The 20,181-nt window shown below is 36.2% G+C and overlaps 1 protein-coding gene across 1 annotated transcript in view; it reads right to left on the bottom strand.

Moving 5' to 3' along the window:
* Positions 1-9,179, bottom strand: part of EPC1 (enhancer of polycomb homolog 1) — a 105,427-nt gene extending 96,248 nt beyond the window's left edge. The window contains exon 1 of the mRNA XM_027841537.1: positions 8,901-9,179. Within this exon, the coding sequence (XP_027697338.1) occupies positions 8,901-8,903 (3 nt within the window). The 5' untranslated portion in view covers positions 8,904-9,179. The remainder of the gene's footprint in view (positions 1-8,900) is intronic.
* Between the last annotated feature and the right edge of the window lie 11,002 nt (positions 9,180-20,181).

The following is a 20,181-nucleotide window of genomic DNA, read 5'->3' as shown; positions in this document are numbered from 1 at the left end:
AAGATGAGTCTTCCTGACTCCAGACCCTACATTCTATCTACAATGCCACCTGGAGGATTAAAAAGAGCTGGATGGACTGTAGAATCTATTTAGTCCAACCCTCCCATGTTAAATATGAGGAAACTAAGGCCCATAGCAGGTAAATGACATGCCCATGGACACACAGATTGTAGAAGGGTGCAATTCAAGTTTATGTCCTTGGACTCCCAAACTGCACCATGTTGCCTTTCTCAATATTGAAGCTGATGAGGCTTAATAACCAAAGATGGGCCAGTAAATCCAAGTTAAGGCTATGCCCGGTACATCCTAAATTTCTGAAGTCAACTTCATGGAGAACAAAATGCTTGTTAATATTAATGTTAGAATAACGGGTTGAACAAAGCCCTGGCTGGTGACTGATTTGGGACAGCATCCTTCATGGTCATATGCTATGTATTCTTCAGTGTTCTGAACTATAATTCAAATATCAACTATAAAGCAAATATCAAATTTCAAATATAATTCAAATATATTCTCATAATGTTGCATTTCTTCATTGACCCTTCCTCATTACTGAACCTGCCTCCTCATTTACCTTTCTAAATTGGCCAATTCAGGGGCTATTGGTAAACATAATGTTCATCACATTGTCATCGTGGCATTTTCTCATATTACTATCACTTCCTATAGCTATTGTGGAAACAGTTCAGTTGATTTCTCTCCTTCAAATACCAGCAACTGAAAACTTTCCACACACAAGACAGTGTGCAGCCAAAGATGAAAGAGGACGGAAATAATCAACTGAATGTTTGTGTGATTATCATGACCCCACTAGGCTCTGAAAAAGAACTGAAAAAATGTACTCTGTAGAAGTGGAAGACTATAAGCATAAAACACAGCACGCTGTTTGACTTAGTTGGTGCATTGCTTGGCTTTCCTGAATGGTTATTTTTTTCTTTTTGTTATTTAATCTTTGTAGCAAGGGATGGCTACCAGCATAGGGAGAGGGGTAGGGATATATTTGGAAATGGAAGTGATATAAAAACAAAAGGCAACATTTTTTAAAGGGCCGGATAATATCTGTCTCATTTTGGCTTATTTTCCTTGCCTTACTGTTATATTGCACCATGAAAGGTTTTTAGTAGTTCTCCAACTGCTGCCTCTTGTGTGAAAAGTAAAATTTCTAGCCAATAATGATACCTAAACTTTTGCCAAATTTTCATTGAACTGAGATAATTCAACTAATATCAGAGGGACTCTTTAAGATGTAGTTCTGTAAGTTCCTGGGTCAGTTTTATTATGTTTACCTCATTCAATTCACTAAAGTCAAATTGCCTTTCTAATTTCTTTATGTAGGACAATCAAGTTCTAAAAGTAATCACAGAAAAAACAGAATTTATAGTCTCATAGAGATTATCTAGTCTAACCTTCTTATTTTACAAATGGGAAAACTGATGGTCAGAGAAATTAAATAACTCTGCCGAGGTTAACACAGCTTGTTAGGAGCAGAACTGAAATTAGAATCCAGATTTCCCAGCTCCTAGGTTGGTACTCTTTCTTCCACCACTGTTTTTTTCTGCAAATTTTTCAGTATCTTAATGAGTTTCAGGAAAAATTCTAGAAGAGTTATTATGGTACCAGCACACTTTGATTTAAGTAAACCCAACATATGAACAATAGGATTTATCAAAATGTAACTTACAAAATTATTAAATAAAATATTCCTTTAGAGGGCTCCCCTAATGCATGTAAATGTAATTATATCTACATACATTACCGAATATACTTATTACATAAAATGAGGTATATTAGTACCCTAATATGGAAATTATTAATTATAAATGTGTTGTGGCTCAGGATGGCTTGTCCAAAGCAATCACAGAGTAAAACACTCATTTGTTCAAATTTTATTTTATTATCTTTTGATAATAAAACACTTGAGAGATTCATTGTTAAAAATGAATAATTCTACCTTATTTCGTGGTATCAGAATGGGGTCCAGACTTGTGATTTCATTGATAAAACGAACTTGCAGAGTAAGGAACCTCTCCCTACTAGTAAAGATCAGCAACTATTCTGCAATTTATAGTCTCATAGAGTTGTTTGGGGGCACAAAGATACTTGACTTGCTCAAGATCCTACAGTCTTGAGGTGTCACAAGCTGCAGATGAATCCAAGTCTTCTCGATTCTGAGTCTAGTTCTCTATCTACCAAGCCACACTGTCTTTTTTTGTGTTTCCCTGGTTTGTATTCACCCTGAACATCAGTATCTAGTGAATTTTTTTACTTCTCAGCAGGAAGTTTCTATCCTACCTGAGCCTATCCTAGGAAATCTGCCTTATAGTTTGACAAATGTACTGCCCCAGTCAAACACCCCATCTTGATACTCTCCTTGGAGTGGGTCACTTATCATGGAAATTTGAACTAGAAAATCCTGAAAATATTTGCTCCTCCATCAATCATTCAATTTACAAACATTTATTAATTGCTTAAAGGTAACTGCCTTCAAGGAGCTCACATCTAACAGGGGATTTTTGTTTTTCAGTAGTTTCAGTCTTGTCCAACTCTTCGGGACCTCTTGTGGGGTTTTTTTCTTGGCAAAGAGATTGGAATGGTTTGCCATTTCCTTCTCCAGCTCATTTTACAGATGAGGAAACTAAGGCAAACAGGGTTAAGTGACTTGCCCAGGGTCACACAGCTATTAAGTGTCTGAGACCAGATTTGAACTCAAGAAGATGAGTCTTTCTGCCTCTAGGCCCAGCACTTAGTCTACTATGCCACCTAGCTGCTCATAATGAGAGATACAACATGTAAATAACTATGTACCTAGAAGATAAATATAAGGTAGATGGCAGGTAATCCTAGAAGGAAGGAAGTAGCAGAAGGAAAAACTGGGAAAGGACTTTAGAAGAAGATGGGTTTTGAGCTGAATCTTGAAGGAAGTCAAGGAAGCCTAGAGGCAGAAGTGAGAAGGGAGGGCATTTGAGGCATGGGGGACAGCTAGTACAAAGGCAAGAGAAGGGGTATCTATTCAGTGAGAAAGAATTAGGCAGAGGAGTAAAGAGCAATTCTGGTGCCCAGGGCAAGCAACGCAAAATACAGACAGAGCAACCTGCCATTTTCAGAGAAATTTAGTTGGAGTAGGGGGATCTGGAGAGAAACTTTAAACTTCAAGACATAAAGCACCTTTGAGGGAATCTGGGACATCATAAGGCTACTGCTGGGAAGGCCATTTCTGGGGGTGGGTACAGATCCAGGCCAAGGAGAAGATCAATGGGGTGGGACTACAGATATAAGAGGGGAGAAAGCAAGCCATCTGCAGCTTCCTATTTTTAACTATCCTGGCTAACTATGTCTTGGGAAAGGCTAAAGAAGTACATGTATTATTAGCATACTTTCAGTTTCAGTACTCCCGGGGTACCTTAGTCACTAGAACAGGGTGACAACAGGTCCCAAAACGTAAGGGGAACCGACGGAGAAAAAAAAAATTGAGCTTAGCACTTACTAAGCAAGAATAATTAGTCAAAAGAAAGCTACTGGGTGGTCCCATTTCTCCCCCCCCCCCCCAGGTTATGCTCCTCCTTGGCTTGGCCCCACCTAATTCCTTCTACCAGCAGCAGCTTCAAGGTGTTTCTAGATCTCCCCATTACCCTTCATCCCCTATTCCTTGTAGCCCAAGGCCTGAAGTCTCTCCACACAACTAACAACTGATCTAAGGGTGCCTTTCCTCTTGTTTGTCCAGACAGTTTTTTAGTGTTAGCCCAGGTGCCAGCATGGGTAGTTACCGTTAAGCCAATCACGTCACCTTAGTCATATGGCTCTGTGTATAAGAAAAAAATATTTTCATCGTGTGATTCCTGAGGTCACCTTAATAAACATTCTCTATTTTAGCTGGCTAACATGCCTATCTAATACATGAGTTCATTAGTTTTAATTCCAGTGAAGCTCTGCCTGCTCCTTTTTAAAGCATCTTGGTATAGAGACAAAAATTGAATTCTGAGGATGTGTCTGAATCCCAGCTTTGTTACTTGCTACTTAGTCACTCCATCTCTTTGGGCATCTATTACTTAGTCTTCAAGATGAGAGGTTTGGAATAGATTTCTAAGTTTTCTTCCAGCTCTAAATACTATGAAACAAACAGGGAATACCCACTTCCTCGTATAAGACCATGTGGATACCATAGCAAATAGCACCTTTTTGAATATTTCGATGCTAACCAATTTATCCATATAGTCCTCAATCTCACTTTCTTTGTCAATGCATTCTAATTAGCCATTATAGAAAATGCCCTATTATGTAATCTTCATAAATATTTAATTTATTTTCATTTTAAAGATACTTCAATAACAATGTCTAATGGTAGCACATTAGGAATGGGGCTTTTAAGAAAAATTTTCTCTAGAGATTATTTCTTCTGTTTCTTCTCTTTACAGATTATATTTATTTATATGTTTCTCCCTTGAAAATGTGAGCAAATTGCTCAGTGTAGTACTTTATCAAGCTCTCAAAAACAAAATGTCTATTATCTGGATCTTCCAAAGACACACCCATGACTGCCAGAAGATTGGGCCTTGTGTTCTACTCAATCTTTTTTTTTTTTTCGAGAAAAATACTGAACCTGTAATTTCTCACCTGAAAGCCTAATTGACCTGCCTCACTGAAACTGAGAGTTTAACAAACTTAAAATTCTTAGCCTTAAAATGCCTCAGATCACTGAGAAAGACATAAAATTAAATAAAAGTTCTTTTTAACTGTAAATAAATAAGCATTTTAAATATATTGTCCCTTTGTTTTTCCCAGTTGTTTTTGTTTTTAAATCAAGTAACACAAACACCATCTTCTCTCCCATCCTCTATTCAATTATTCCCTTTTCAAAATTCAACCTATGATTTGAGAAAAAAAAATCCCCAATACAATAATTCATCTGTATTCTCTCGTGGGGAAAATAGCAAATCTCTCAAATGGCAATGATATTTCCAAGAAATCTTTTTTGTTAGAAATGTTCATCATTTCTTTTTTCTCCCTATCAGATCAGAATTTTCAATCACATGATGAGAATCTAATGGAATATTCCTATGTTGGGTTTTTTTTTTTGGTGTTGTTTCTGGAAAATTTCAAGCTTATCCTATCTCCAGTATTTTTCCTTTCATATTAGTTTATTTCAGTGTGTTCTAGAGCTTATTTTACATATTCATCTTAAATAATTTCAATTTCTCTGATAATACTTCTTTTAGCTCTTTATTAACTTTCCTTGGATAGATTTTTTGTAGCCTGGAAAATTCACTAGTCTTCCACCATGCTAAGTCCTACACCTTCTCCCCCTACTACTTAATTTAACATTATTTTCGAAAGCTAAAGTATCTCTCCTATGAAAAATTTGTTCCTGGGATTTACCAACTCCATTCTAGCCAACTCTTAAACCAAAGTTCAACTCATTTAATGGCAGTCAACTCACAGCTGTTAGAGGTTAATTGTTTGGACCGTGGATTATCCATGTAGTAGGATGTTATTTCTCTCTTTTTGGATCATAGATTTAGAGCTGGAAGGGACTTTGGGACTTAATCATCTAATCCAATCCCTTCATTTTACAGATGAAGAAACTGTGGCCCAGAGATGCCCAAGGTCACACAGGCAGTAAGTAGCAGACCCAGGATTCAAACACAAGGTCCTATGACTTTAAATCCAGTGTTTTTGCTGCCATGTCATTACATTCATTAGTCCTTCAATTAGAAGGGCTGAGAGAAATCAAAGGAGATGAAAGTCAATCTAGTATATTTCAGCTAATAGTTCTCATTAAAGACTGCTGGGAGAGGGGGTGTTTAACTGATGAAAATATTATTTTTGTATTTTTTGTCTATTTCAGTTATCCTAGGTAACCCTTATTTAGCTCCTTAAGCATGTAATATGAAACAATATTAAAAATATGTCTGTAGACCTTCATAGACTGAGAGAAGGTTGGAGTTGGAAGGATCCTTAGATTTGAACTCTCTCTTTTCTACCAAAGAAGAAACCAGCCCCAATAGGAGGAATGAGTAAATCAGGGTCATATTGCTAATAAATGGCAGAGTTAGAATCCCTATGTCTTCCAAGTCTAAATCTAATTATCTGAACATATCATCATACTGAATGAATAATTTACTACAATATACTAGTCCAAACATTTTAAAACTAATTACTTTTAAAAGATCATATTAAATTTTTTAAAATTATTTTTAAAAAATGTGAGTGACTCAAAAGATAAAGTGAAGCATGATGACACATTGGGTTTTATAAATCGAGACTAGTTGAAAGTAGAGATGTAGGCAAACATGTACACATATGTAGGTATGGCCTTTTAAACCTCTCTCACACAATGTAATGATGTCATTTACAAATGCACACTTAAAAAGCAAATCTATACACAAGAGGTGTCTTGTTTAAACTTATCTCCCTGAGCTCTTAGCACAGCATTCTGCATACAGCAGGCAATTAATAAGTGCTTGTTGAATTGAATCCAAATGAATCTGCAACTGTATTGGATACTTCATAATCAGGGATGTAACTAACAGTCAGTGATGTAGGAGAACAAAGAGCATTGCATAGCTACATATGGAGTTCACAGCATCAGTTTGTTTAAAAGGGTGGGAGGTTAGACAAGTACATATATTTTTCACGATGAAAAAGACTGAAAATATTACCAGTTGAGTAACCAAAGATCTTTAGCAAATAAATTTGAAAGAAAGCATAATCTATTCTGCAGATAAACTTCTTTCAGAAGGCTAAACTCCCCAGCAGAATGTCAGAGGTTTAAATATATATATGCAGTATTTCATTCATAAGCAGTCTACAAAACGGTTCAATGTAGACATTTAAAAGCTTTTCAAATAAAAGATGTAGCACATTTTAAAAATTAATATAGTAAAGTACAAACAAAATAAAACTAAAAAGGAAAAGCCCCCTATGTATAACAGGGACATGATTTTCTTAGAAAAACCAAAAACAATATTTTAAAACATTCTTCACAAATACTCTTCAAATGTTTTAACTGGTGAAATGACATAAGTGAAAAAGAGCACTTGTACAGTTTCCAGGGAATCAAATCACTGAACAATCATGTCAATATTATTTTTGGAGTTGGAGGTTTCAGTCTCTCTAGAAAGAATGTATTTAATCACACCTCGAAGTGCATTGAGAAGTCTATTTCAATCATTTTAAAATTTTTTCATTTGACAAAGCAATGTACTTTTAAGTCATCATACCAATTCTTCCTTTTTTCTTTTAGAAGGGGGAGTCTGCTTAGTGCTTCTGTAAACAATAGAAATGTTTGCAGAGATCAGTAAAATCGATCTTGTATCCTTACACATTTTTGTTCAGAACAGGCTTGGGCCTGATCTCATATTCTCTAATCAAGAGAAATTCCCAATAAGAACATGGGTTGAGAAGACCCTATTTTTGCCCTTAGTTACATGTGTCCAAGTACCCTTAAGTCAGGGATAGCTGTACATAAAAACCTAAAAGATCATCCCAGCCCTAAAACTATTTTAAAAGACAGTGTAAATGTATTAAGACAACATCTTTTTTTTAAAACTTAATAACAATCTCATTAAAAAAAAACAACAGGAAAATGAATAATCATGTAAACGTTAAAATCTACCAAACTATTAGATAATTCTATGGAGAAAACTTAGAACAGTTACTTAAGAAATATAAATCAAGAAATTGAACTTTCACAACTGTTCAATTATTTTAAAAAAAGGCAAACGTTTTGGTAACTTGGGAAGGTGTGTGTATGCCTTAATGAATATTTTATGCAGCATGATTTTGGAATATAAGAAAATACAAAATCCTATCGTGAAGGGGCAAGTGGGAGCTGAAACGGTTATTGCTGGAGAAATCTGATCTACTGACACATCCCATCGAGCCCCTTCTAAAACACAGCTGCAAACTGTACGCCTAGCCTTGATATCTCCTGGACGGGCTGTGACGACATGTCTGCTCTCGTCCAGGGTTCACAGAAAACACAGCTTAGATAATGCAACTGAATAATTTCCTCTGACCAAACTGAACTTTCTCTGATAAAAGAAAAAGAAAAGATAATAGATCCCATCTTGCCCCACCTCTTTCTTTTTTTCTCCTTTTTTCTTTTAGTGAAAACTGACATAAATTGTTGAGGAGCACTACAGCGCCACCAACACAGATCAATGCAAAACAAAAAAGATCTCCCACCGTGTGCAAAAAAAAAAAAAAAAAAAACCCTAGAAAAATGCCAAAAATTACAAAATGTCTCCCAAATGTACCTTTTCGGAAACAAACAAGATAATCTGTGAAAGACGCCTAATGAGGAGCTTGTGAGAAATAAGGCCTCCAAGGAGTAGCCCTTACAAAAGATCTGCTCTGCAAATAAAAGACCCACTATTTAGTAACAGCCATAACTTAATATAAACCCTGTTATGTCAATCTCCACCTTCATTACACCAAGGGCAGCTTTTCGGTACTTTGTATCGAAGTAATCCATGAAGAGCAACCGGAATCGTTTTAGAAATTGTTTAAACCACAACCGTAATGCATGCTGATAATTTAGACGTGGACAAATTAGGTAATACAAGATTTTTTATAAAGGAGGATATGCACATATTTGGCATTGCCAGCATTTCTGGCACAAAACAAGTCCATCTTGAAATATTTGAGTTCTTCTACAGTTCACGGTAATTAAAGTATAACCTACGTTTTAAAAATATTTTGCTTTAACGATAGAAAGAACTATTTTTTTTATTGTCAAAATTAACCAGATTGGATTAGGTGGAATATGCAGAGACCAAAGCTAAAGAAAAAAAAAATCATCAAGATTTGTTTTGTTCACTAAAAATACAGTGAAAATCCTTTTAATCTGGCGGCTCGTTTCAAAGATTCAACAATAGACATGTTTAAAATTACAAACTTACCATAAGTGTAGGAAGAAAAGAAGCCAGTCCTTGCAAAATAATTGTAACAATATAAGCTGGATACTTGTACCCTTAGAAACAGCAGCCTCCATGCAGCATATGGATCTTCAAACATCTTAGAAATATTTGGTAAATAAAAAGTAATACTTTCTTTCACGACCAGTGGCTCCATGAGGTGGTTTCCCCCAGGATCTGTGGGCGTTTGGGAAAAATCGGAGCAATATCCACAGAAGATTAAAAGCAGAGGAGGCAGCCAGCAGCCAGAAGACTCTGGGGTTAACAACTTTGCAATGGCAAACAGGCGTGTTCTGATTGGTTAGGAGGGCAGTGTCCCTACAGTCTGCACTATCCCCCGCTCCCCCCTCCTGCAGCCTGGGAAAAAAAAAATGCAGTGTGTGTGCCATTTTACACTGGGCTTTTAAAAGCACAGCCACCCAAATGACAAAAGTCTGGGCTCGATATTAAGTGATACTGCAAAACAATAGCTCTCAATGATTGTCTTGCTTGCTCTGGAAAATACCTTTCTCATGGCCTCAAGAAATGAATTTCTGTTCTTTCTTTCTTTTTTTTTAAACTGTGTGACTTGCCAAGACAATATGGTTTTCTCAAGGAAGTGTTTGATTTTAAAAAAAATATATATTATATATATTTTATTGTTAAATCACCCAGCAATTTGGACACAAAGATGGTCATTCTAAAGTCATCCTGTAGGAGTCTTTTAGATTCAACGTTGTCAGGCCACCTATAAAGCCCTCTTACCCTGAACAAAATCCACGACTCCTTTAAGGCTTCAGGTCCACAAAATTATTTTGGTTAATAAGGAATACAACTACCTATCATGTCAGTGTTTGACAATGATACCAATTTCACTAAGCACATGAAAACGGGAGGAATAATCTGTGGTCTAAAAATTCTATTTAAAAACCCCTCCTTATACTGACTGACAGAATTCTACCATGCTGCCCACAAACAAAATGGCTGTGGCAATGGGTTTTTTGGTTCCTCCCACTGTGCCTCCCCCTGGCCTCCAGGAAGTATATTTGTGTGTGTATACACATACATACATAAAATATGTATGTATTTTTTTAAAATCCCAAATACACACAATTCTACAAGTACAATGCACAGCTTGAACTCTGGGTGACATCTTTAGTGAGGGCCACTTTGTGAAAAAGGTTTTGCTTTTATTGGTCATCTTTCTTTAAAAAAAATGTTTGAAAGTGCATCAATCACTGGAAATTTACATGACTGTGTTATTTGAACTTCCTATTTTACATATTTATGTGGTCTTTCACCTATCTTGGCAGGCTTTCAAATTAAGTGGACTGGGAAATTTGATGCTCTGTCCCTTTCGGTTGTGAGCTGAGTCAGGCACTCAGTTGTTGCAACTGTGCTTTTCAAAACAGACAAAAAACTAGTCATTTAAAATTTTAATCATAAAACTAATGCAGCACCAGCCTTGAAAATATAAACTCGCAAAAGTCAGTAAATTCAAAAGTATATACTGGATATTACAGATACATGCACATATGAGTTAATGAATTAATACTCTACAAAGAATGTGTTGTTTTCTTAACTATTTGTACCCTAAATTTCCAGTTAATCAAGGATGGGCTTTGTTTGTAGAAAAGAGGTGGGTTAGTAGGGGTGAGGGAGGAAGAGCATGAAGAAGAGTTTTGCCTACAATGGCATGGGGCAGATGCCCCTTGCTCTCCTGGTACATCCCCGTTTGGCAGTTAATAGCACATTCAAAGGGCTTTAGCCAACTGCAGGGTCAAGGGGACAGTTCCTTGAACTATCGATAGACTGGTGTTCTCTAGACATTGTCCTTTAGCTGACACGCAAGTCCTGGCCTTTCTTTGGAAGTGTATCTTCTTACCTTGTAGGTAAACAGAACAGAAGCTGAAGGCACTGGCTTTCAGAGCTGGCATGTATTACTCTTCCCCTGACCACCAATTGACAGGCACACCGAAGCCTCAGAAAACACTTTTGTATGTGGCTCAGATTCAGAAACTAACAGTGGGCCACTGTGCTATGGGCTGAATTGGAAAACCCAGATTCTAAGGTTAATAGATTCTAAGTATGAGATATGTTTTTATATTCCCATATAGCAAAAATTCCTTAAGGTCGCAACTGAGTGAAGAAAATGGACCTTTTGAGATGTGTTTTGTGGACAAATGTTTTCTTTTAATGGAAACCATGTCCTAGAGATATTTTGCTTTTTGTATGTGTATTTATATATGTGTACATATCATATATATGCACATATATATACATAATATATATCCCTAGTTTAGTATATTCTGGGCCACTGAACTGTGAGGCCTGTAGTTATAGATATTACATGTAATTATTTGGACATAATAATAATTTTATATAACTTGGTAGAAGAAGTTTCTTAGACATCTGGGGACATAATCATGACAAAATCACTGTAGCATGTAGTATTTGTTCATTTGAAATGTACAGTGAAAATAGCTAGAAAAATTATAACACGAATAAGGAATTTTAAATTTTTATTGACAAGACATTGAACTCCTCTGAGCCTCAGTTTCCTTATCTGTAAAATGGGCATAGTACCTGTAGCATCTACCCCACAGGGCTGCTGGGAGCCTCAGATGAAATAGATATGTGAAATGATTTTTAACTTTAAAGGATTTTGAGTCAAATACTGTTGTTGTTGTTGTTGACTACTTGGCAATTCTGTATCCTCTAGTTACATTCCATGGTTTTTCTGTCTGTATTAGAGTCTTGGTGTTACAGTTTTTCTGGCTAGGCAATGGGGTTAAGTGACTTGCCCAGGGTCACACAGCTAGTAAGTGTTATGTGTCTGAGGCCGAATTTGAACTCAGGTCCTCCTGAATCCAGGGCCGGTGCTCTATTCACTGCGCCACCTAGCTGCCCCTTGGTGTTACATTTTGAGAGGGCTTCTTGTTCCATTTTTTCCTGCACAATTGCATTCACTGATTTTATGATGTAACAATAAATAAAATGAGACCATTCAACAACTTTCCAAGACCATAAAGGTTAGAGTTACACTGGTAAAATGAAGTGAGAAATTTAGGCAATTATCTTACTTGATGTCCTACTGACCTTTGATAATGTTTCCTTCTTTCTCTCTCTCTCCCTCTCTCTCTCTCTCTGTTAATGTTAGAGTAGGAAATAACAATTAGCAATTCATGAAATTAGTTTTCATTTTGTTCAGTTAACAGATCATTGTGGCCACTGACAAATGAGACCATTTTTATACTGCATAAGTATATTTGAATTTCACAAATTTTACATTCAATACTAGGGAATCAGGTCAGTTACCATTTTCAGTTTCAACAAACATTTATTAGACCTCTATAAAGCTCAGGACACTATATTATGTACTGGGGGAGATAGAAAGGACAAATAAAGAATTACTTTCACTGTCACACAGCTAACTATCTATATATAGTGTTTGCTGTTAAAAAATAAGTAAATATTATGTTCAGGCTTTGCAGTACGGGTCTTCTGTTATTCAAGGCCCAGAGAAGTGACTTCTTGGGCCCATAGGAAAGACACAGGGAATGGGGGAAACAAAAGAAAAGCACAGAACAAGAGATCAATAGACTTAGTTGTGGAAATTGAAGTATTAAGAAGATATTCGATCAATTTGGTAATATTACTCTTTTTGATTAATATGCAATTGGATATCTGAACCCTGCTCAAAATGTTAGAAAACCATTTTAGATCATTCATTACCAAATGAAGTATCAACATGCTTTCAAAGAGGTAGTTGGTAATGAAAATGCCAAAATACATCAACCAGAAATCCAAGTAGAAAGTAAAGGCTTTGAGAACATTGCTTTACTGACTTTGGAAGTCAGAGAAAAGGAACAGAGCTAGAATCTGTCTTGCTCAGCTCAGAGTTAATGGTTTGAATGGTGCGTCTATTGGTGAATATACAGATTACCACAGTTTGGCCATGATATATATAGATATACGTATGTGTGTGTGTATGTGTGTAATATATTTTAGTATAGAACATCTGTCTAATATTCACATAGGCCTTCACATATTATGCATATTATTTATAAGCCCTTGTAAAAACATTCCTGGATGGTGTCCCTTTCATTTTTCCCTAAACTGAACCCCTCTTCACCATGTTAGGATGCCAAAGTGAAATTCTAAAAGCATGGGTCTGACCATGTTACTGCCCTTCTCAAAAAGTTTCAGTGAATCTCTCTTTCCTCTAGGATCAAATGAAAACTCTTCTGTTGGACATTTAAAACCTTTTGCCATTTGCTCCAGATTTCATTTCCAGACTTATCATATAATTACTACCCTTTATATATTATACATTCCAGCAAAACTGAACACCTTGCTGTTTCTGACAAATGACATTCTATTTTCCCTCACTGTGCCTTTGCAGTCTGTCCTCCATGCCTAGAATGCACTAACTCCTCACCTCTACTTCTGAGCATCCTTAACTGCCTTCAAAGCTCTCACATCAACTACTGTCTCTTACCTGAGGCCTTTTCAGATTCCCTCTAACTGTTAGGGTCTCCCTCCACCCATCATTTGAATTACCTTATATTTAATTAGAGTGTATTTTGTATTAACTTATATATGCTGTTTCCCCTGAGAGAATGTAAGCCCTCTGAGGTCAGAGACATTTGGTTTTGTCTTTATATACCCAGCACCTAGCACAGTGACTGGCACATAGAAAAATGCTTATTAAATGCTTGTCAATTGATTGATAAAGTTTATACCATTATAAAATATATTTTAAAGCAATGCCTTATGAGCCTTGTAACACACTGATATTTCAATAATGGCTATGCCATTAAGACTTATTCAGTAGTTATTTGTGACATGACTTTGGGTCATAGTTATCTATTGCATATTTTTAAAAAATCACTTTCATTTAAAAAAAACTTTCATCAGAGCAGTTTGTGAGCATTAATATAAGATAAATCTTCAAAGAGATTTTAAGAGAACTTACTTCAATATAATTGTGAATGTGGCTAACTGGGGGTGGGATTTGATCACTTCAACAAGCACATAAGATACTCAGGCTGCCCTACTTGGTGTTGGTAGAGATACAAATATCCTAATAATTGAATGGACCAGTGATCTTCTCAGATCTTGTAGGTAGTCCTTCCAACTATGGAGATCACAACCCATCTGTGCAGGCTCATCATACAGAAAAATTTCCCATGTCCTCCCACAAATGAGCCACAGGGTTTCTCCTCAATACGTTGGGGAAGGATATAAAATTCAAATGAAAAATTATCCTCACTCCCATGAGGCTCACCATCTATCAGAGGTTCTTAACTATTTTTGTGTCATGGACCCTTTTGGCAGTCTAGTAAAGCCTACAGATTCCTTCTTAGAATATTATTTTTAAAGGCATAAAATAAAAAATATAGAATTACAAAAAACTGCAATTACATTGAAATAGTTATCAAAAATTTTTTTAAAGTTTACCAACACAAGGTTAAGAACCCCTGCTGTAGATATTGACTTTTACTTTTTTTCTTGATTATATATTGTTTTCTGGGCCTTACATTATGAGCTTCCTGTTATGCAAAAGAACAAGACAAAGATGCTCCCTTTGCCCACAGGAAAAAGAATTGCTGTATTTACTCATTATGATCACTTTGCTGACTACACAAAGTCCTAACTCAGTATTTCCCTGCTTTTTAATGTGGATATATGTATAAATATCACTTGAGAATCAATGTGGCCTGGTGGAGATACTGCTGGACTTGGAGAAAATTCTCATTCAGACTAAATCACAGTCCTTTGATATACGAAAACCTCTCCCTGCTACCTCAAGCCTTCTTCCCCACATCTAATCTCAACCCCCAACACACACATCTGTCAGCAACAACAGATAAGTTTCATTTTAGATTTTTCTTTTTGTCTGCACAATTTCAGATAAACATAATCAATAGAGTACTCCTCTCTTTACCCTGTTGCAGTATGGGACAGCCATCACTGTGTCTCAGAAGTGACAACAAAGACTATTGCCCATGGAACAAAGCACAGATTCCCTAATCCAGACTGGTTAGCATATCAAAAAATTTTCTGTAAAGTTTTAACAGTGGGAGATTTGGTGTGAGTACTGTATACACTTTCAGGACCAAGCTTCCCAGAGACACTAGGCTTCATAAGATTAGGTGATCTGCCCCTGCATTTATAATGCTGTGGGTTATGCACATTGGTTCTGTCTATTGCCCTAGTCCAGGCTTTGGCAGTGGCCCAGAATACATGCATGCTGTCCTAAATGTTCCTGGGAGAATGAGGTTCTTTTTGTCTGTGTGTATTTGTGAGGAAATTGGGGCCCAGGCCTGGGCTAATAGAGCCTCTCTTATGGAGGGGGCCTCTAATGAATACTGACTCTCAAGCTAGTTTGACCTTTAGACTTTTAAATGAATGACCACAATCTGAGTCTACACCTTTCTGCATGAGTAAAGGAGTATAACTGATGGAGAGACAACACCTATCATACCACTCTGCTTTGTATTTTGTCAATTCTAAATCTTAGGCACCTTTGGAATTTACTCAAATTCTCTACTGTTGGGAACAGGTGTGGAGGGACACAACTAGGGCTGTGTTTTGGAGATGAACTCTAGAACTGCTTCTTCCTGCACCTGAGGAGTGAGAGGTGGGATCAGTGCTGAATAATAGCACTGGCATGTAATAAATGTCGATCTAGATGACCTTTGGTGCCACTTGCCACACAATGTGTAGGATAATGTGTGAGTAAATGTCAAAGTGACATTGGGAGGAGGAGTGTAATGGCTTGGCTAGGGTAGAGAGCTTCTTTTTCTTTTCCTTCTGTGTTTTGTTATGTATGACTTGGAGAAATGAACAGGAGCCCATATGGCAGGCCACTCTATGTGAATCCATAATTGAGTTCTGAATTGCTTAGATCCATGACAAAGGAGCTGGGGCAGTTAAATGGTGCAGTGGATAGAGTACTGGGTCTGGAGTCAGGAAAACCTGAGTTCAAATCTGGCCTCAAGATACTTACTAGTTGTGTGACCCTGGGCAAGTCACTTAACCTTTTTTGCCTCAGTTTCCTCAGCTATAAAATGAGCTGGAGAAGGAAATAGCAAACCACTCCAGTATCTTTGCCAAGAAAACCCTAAATGGGGTCATGAAGAGTCGGACATGACTGAAAGGACTGAACAACAACAAATGATAAAGGATATATGAAAAGGGAATCTAAATCTATAGATTTAGAGCTAGAGGACAGCTTTGGAACTATTGTGTTGTTTGTGACTTTTAAAAATCATGAGCTATAAATATAATAGATATCTATGGTTTAATATACAATCCTGTTTTTCATTGTATATGGAAATGTTCATGTTTATTGATATTTGTCAAGTTCATAATAATAAGGATAGCAATAGAGATTTAAACTGTGATTTTATTTGTGTGAAGAACTTATGGATAAGGAAACTCTCCCTTCTTTCCCTCCATCCCCTAAAAATGTGGCATTGTTTTTTTGTTTTTGTTTTTGTTTTTTGCAACTTACAGACTTATTGAGTTGCCTCGAGCATCGAGAAGTTAAGTAACTTGAGCCTGGGCAAGCTCTTCTTGGCTTTGAGGCTACTTCTTTATCCAATTTGATCCTCTGATATCTTCAAAATTAAAAAATAAAATAAAAAAAATACAGCATCAAGGAACTATCAAAATGATTTAGTTTCAACCCTCTTATTTTATAGATGAACAAACTGAGTCCAGGACAAAGGTTAAATCCACATCCTCTGAATTGAAGTGTAATAATCTTTCCAGTACACCATACTTCTTCAGAAGTGGATCTAAGCAAAAACGGTGGCACAGATTCAGCTTGAGATTTGTGCATCTGACCTTCAACTACTGAATTCAGTTCCCCTTTCTCAAAAGAGTGTCTGGCAGCAGGTACTGGGATATGACTTGTATGTATTTGAAGTTGTGTTACAATCCCAGAAGCATGAAGGAACTTTTATTTTGGTGGCTGAATTGGCTACTAAAAGAAGGAGAGGTCCTGAAGGGTAATTTCTGGAGTGCCAGTGAGGTGACTCACAATAATTTTTCAGCCAGAAAAATAAGCCCTTCAGGCAACTTTTAGTACATTGATAGCCAACTACTATCCAAAAGCAAATCTTTTCTCTCAAGTTATTGATTCACACTGTAACAGGGGTTTGCAGTCAGACTGGCCTACTGCCAATCAGTTTCAGCAAAGCAGCTGGTAACCCCAAATTTAAAATGTTTCCTTTCTCCTCAGATTTTCCATAGACCATTTTATCTGGACTTCTCTTTTGTCCTCATCACTTTACACCTTTTATTACACTTATCTTTGTACATGTCATATCCTTCCTAGTCTCCTGTAAGCTCTTAAGGGTAGGAATTCTAAAATTTCTCAAATGCAATCTACTCCACTCTCTTTCTTTTATTCAATTTTGGGCCTACCTCATGTTCTATCTGTAGTTACTGTCCTACACATAAGTACTAATGAAGGAACTCAATTAACTGGTCTTCTGATGGCATACCATAATTGGAACAATAGACATTCTTCATCCATTTCACTTTTTCTAAAATAGATTTGATTCAGTTTTAAATAATTAAGAAACTACTAGGTTTAAGACTATGTGCTAGATGCTGGGAATGCAGACAAAAATAAAAACAACAATTGCTCTCAAGGAACTCTTGTTCTCTTGGAGGATATAATATGTGAACAGAAAGCAGTGGAAGGAATGCTAGATTTAGAATTAAAGGACATAGCTTTAACTACTAGCTCTCCTTCTCCTTACCTGTGTGACCTTAGACAAGTCATTGAACTTTCTCAACTTAAGTTCCCAAAGCTGTGGAATGAAGGAGTGGTCTGAACTAGACCAAAGGTTCTTAACTTGCGGTTCCTGAACTTTTAAAATTATATTTTGATATAATTAGTTTCCTATGCATTTTGTTTTATGCATTTGAAAACATTATTTATAGATTCACCAGACTGACACAAAAAAGTTTAAGGACCCCTGGACTAGGCAATGTTTAAGGTTTTTTAACTTTCTAGCTATAAATCTATAATCCTAAATACAAGATATTTCGAAGTGATAGAGGACATTTACAAAGGATATTTGAGGTCTTTGCCATTCTGTCTTAATACCAGAGAGGAGCCTGAAGATCCAGTTCTCTGAACCTCAAAGATCCAGAGAAACTTAACTTCAAAAAGTAGAGATCAATGAAGAAACCCAGGGAACCCTTTGCAGGCAGGGCAGGTCATACCACTCAAAAGCAAAAGAAGAGGTGGAACTTGTCCTTCGTGATTTGTTTGGCACAAAGCCCAATTCAGGTACTAAAGCTGGAGAGATGAAGAAATCAAATATAACACCAACCAATATAAAACAATTTTGCAAATGTTGAGACACCCAAAACAAGGAGCAAATGACTCTATAACAACTTTAAACAGAAATTCAAAGGAAAAAATATATTTTCCACAAGTACTACATGAATACCTAGAAAAAAATGAAACAAGAGATTAAAAAAAAAAAGAAAGAAAAGCTCTGGAGGAAAGAAATGGAAGGAGAATAAGTAGCTTAGAAGAGAAAATGGTCAACCTTATACAAGAATTGAAAACTAGAAGAAACCAAGAAATCAGTACTTCATGAAACAGCAAGAAATATGGAACAAGGACAACAAATTGAAAAAATAGAAGGAAAGTAAGATATCTTATAAATGATCTAGAAAAAAAGATCGATCATGGACAATTTATGAATCACTGAATTCCCTAAAAGCTATAATTAAAAAGTCTAGGCATTATATTTCAAGAAATCATAAATGAAAACTGCCCAGATCTATTAGAGCCAGAGGGGAAAATATGGATAGAAAATATTCACCAATCATCTTCTGAAAGGAATCTCCAAAGGAAAAGTCCCTGTACCAAAACCTAAAGCTCCCTCACTAAAGAAAAAATACTTCATGCATCCCCATACAAGCAGTTCAAGTATCAAGGAAATACACATGATTACAAAAAACCTGGCATCCTCTACTAAAAACTAAAGGTGATTTTGGAGGACCACTTTGATACTATTGTGTTGAGTTTTTCACTTACACACACACACACACACACATGCACACATGCACACGCGCACACATACAGAGACAAGCAATAAATAATAGAGATCTGTGTTTTCACATACAATCTTCCTTTTTTGTTTTTCACTGTATATGTAAATGTTCATGTTTATTGATATTTGTCAAGTTCATAATAATAGGGTTAGCAATAGAGACTGAACCTGTGATTTTATTTGTATAAGGAACTCATGGATAAGGAAACTCTCACTCTCATCTCAAATTGCTTCAAAAAGGGAAAAATACATGTACACAGTCAATTGGGTATGGAAATCCATCTCACCCAACAGGGAAGTAGGAGAGGAAGGGGATAAGAGAAAGGTGGGGGGGTGATAAAAGGGAAGATAGATAAAGGAAGACAGTGATCAGAAACAAAACAGACTTTAGAGGAGGGATAGGATAAAAAAAGACAGGGGGAGGAAGGAGAAGAGAGAGAGAGAGAATAATGGGATGGAGGAAAATGTACAGTTGGTAATCATAACTGTGAAGGGTTGAATTCATCCATAAAACAGAAATGGATAGCAGAATGGATTAGAAACCAGAATCCACAATATGTTGTTTACAAGAAACACACTTGAAACAGAGAGACACACATAGAATTAAAATAAGGGGCTGGATCAGAATCTATTATGCTTCAGCTGAAGTAAAAAAAAAAAAAGGCAGGGGTAACAATTATGATATCAGACAAAATAAAAGCAAAAATAGACTTAAATAAAAGAGATAAGTAGGGAAACTACATCTTGCTAAAAGGGATAATAGACAATGGAGTAATATCAATATTATATATGTATCAAATTTGGATACAGAACATCCAAATTCTTAAAGGAAAAGTCAAGTGAATTACAAGAGGAAATAGACAGTAAAACTATATTAGTGGGAGACCTCAACTTTCCCCTCTCAGAGCCCAGATGAATTAAACAATAAAATAAATAAGAAAGAAGTTAAGTATATTGGAAAAGTTAGATATGATAGACCTCTAGAGAAAAGGAATAAAAAGGAATATACTTTTTTCTCAGTTGTACATGGCATCTTCACAAAAATTGACCATGTATTAGGGCATAAAAATCTCACAACCAAATGCAAAAAAGCAGAAATATCAAATGCCCCCTTTTCAAACAACAATGCAATAAAATACATTTAATAAAGGACAATAGAAGCATAGATTAAAAATTAATTGGAAACTAAATAAGTA

The sequence above is a fragment of the Vombatus ursinus genome, unplaced genomic scaffold (assembly GCF_900497805.2).
Source record: "Vombatus ursinus unplaced genomic scaffold, bare-nosed wombat genome assembly UNPS02014861.1, whole genome shotgun sequence".
Classification (NCBI taxonomy): domain Eukaryota; kingdom Metazoa; phylum Chordata; class Mammalia; order Diprotodontia; family Vombatidae; genus Vombatus; species Vombatus ursinus.
The sequence above is the reverse complement of the archived record's forward strand: the minus strand, read 5'-3'. Positions and strand labels throughout refer to the sequence as shown.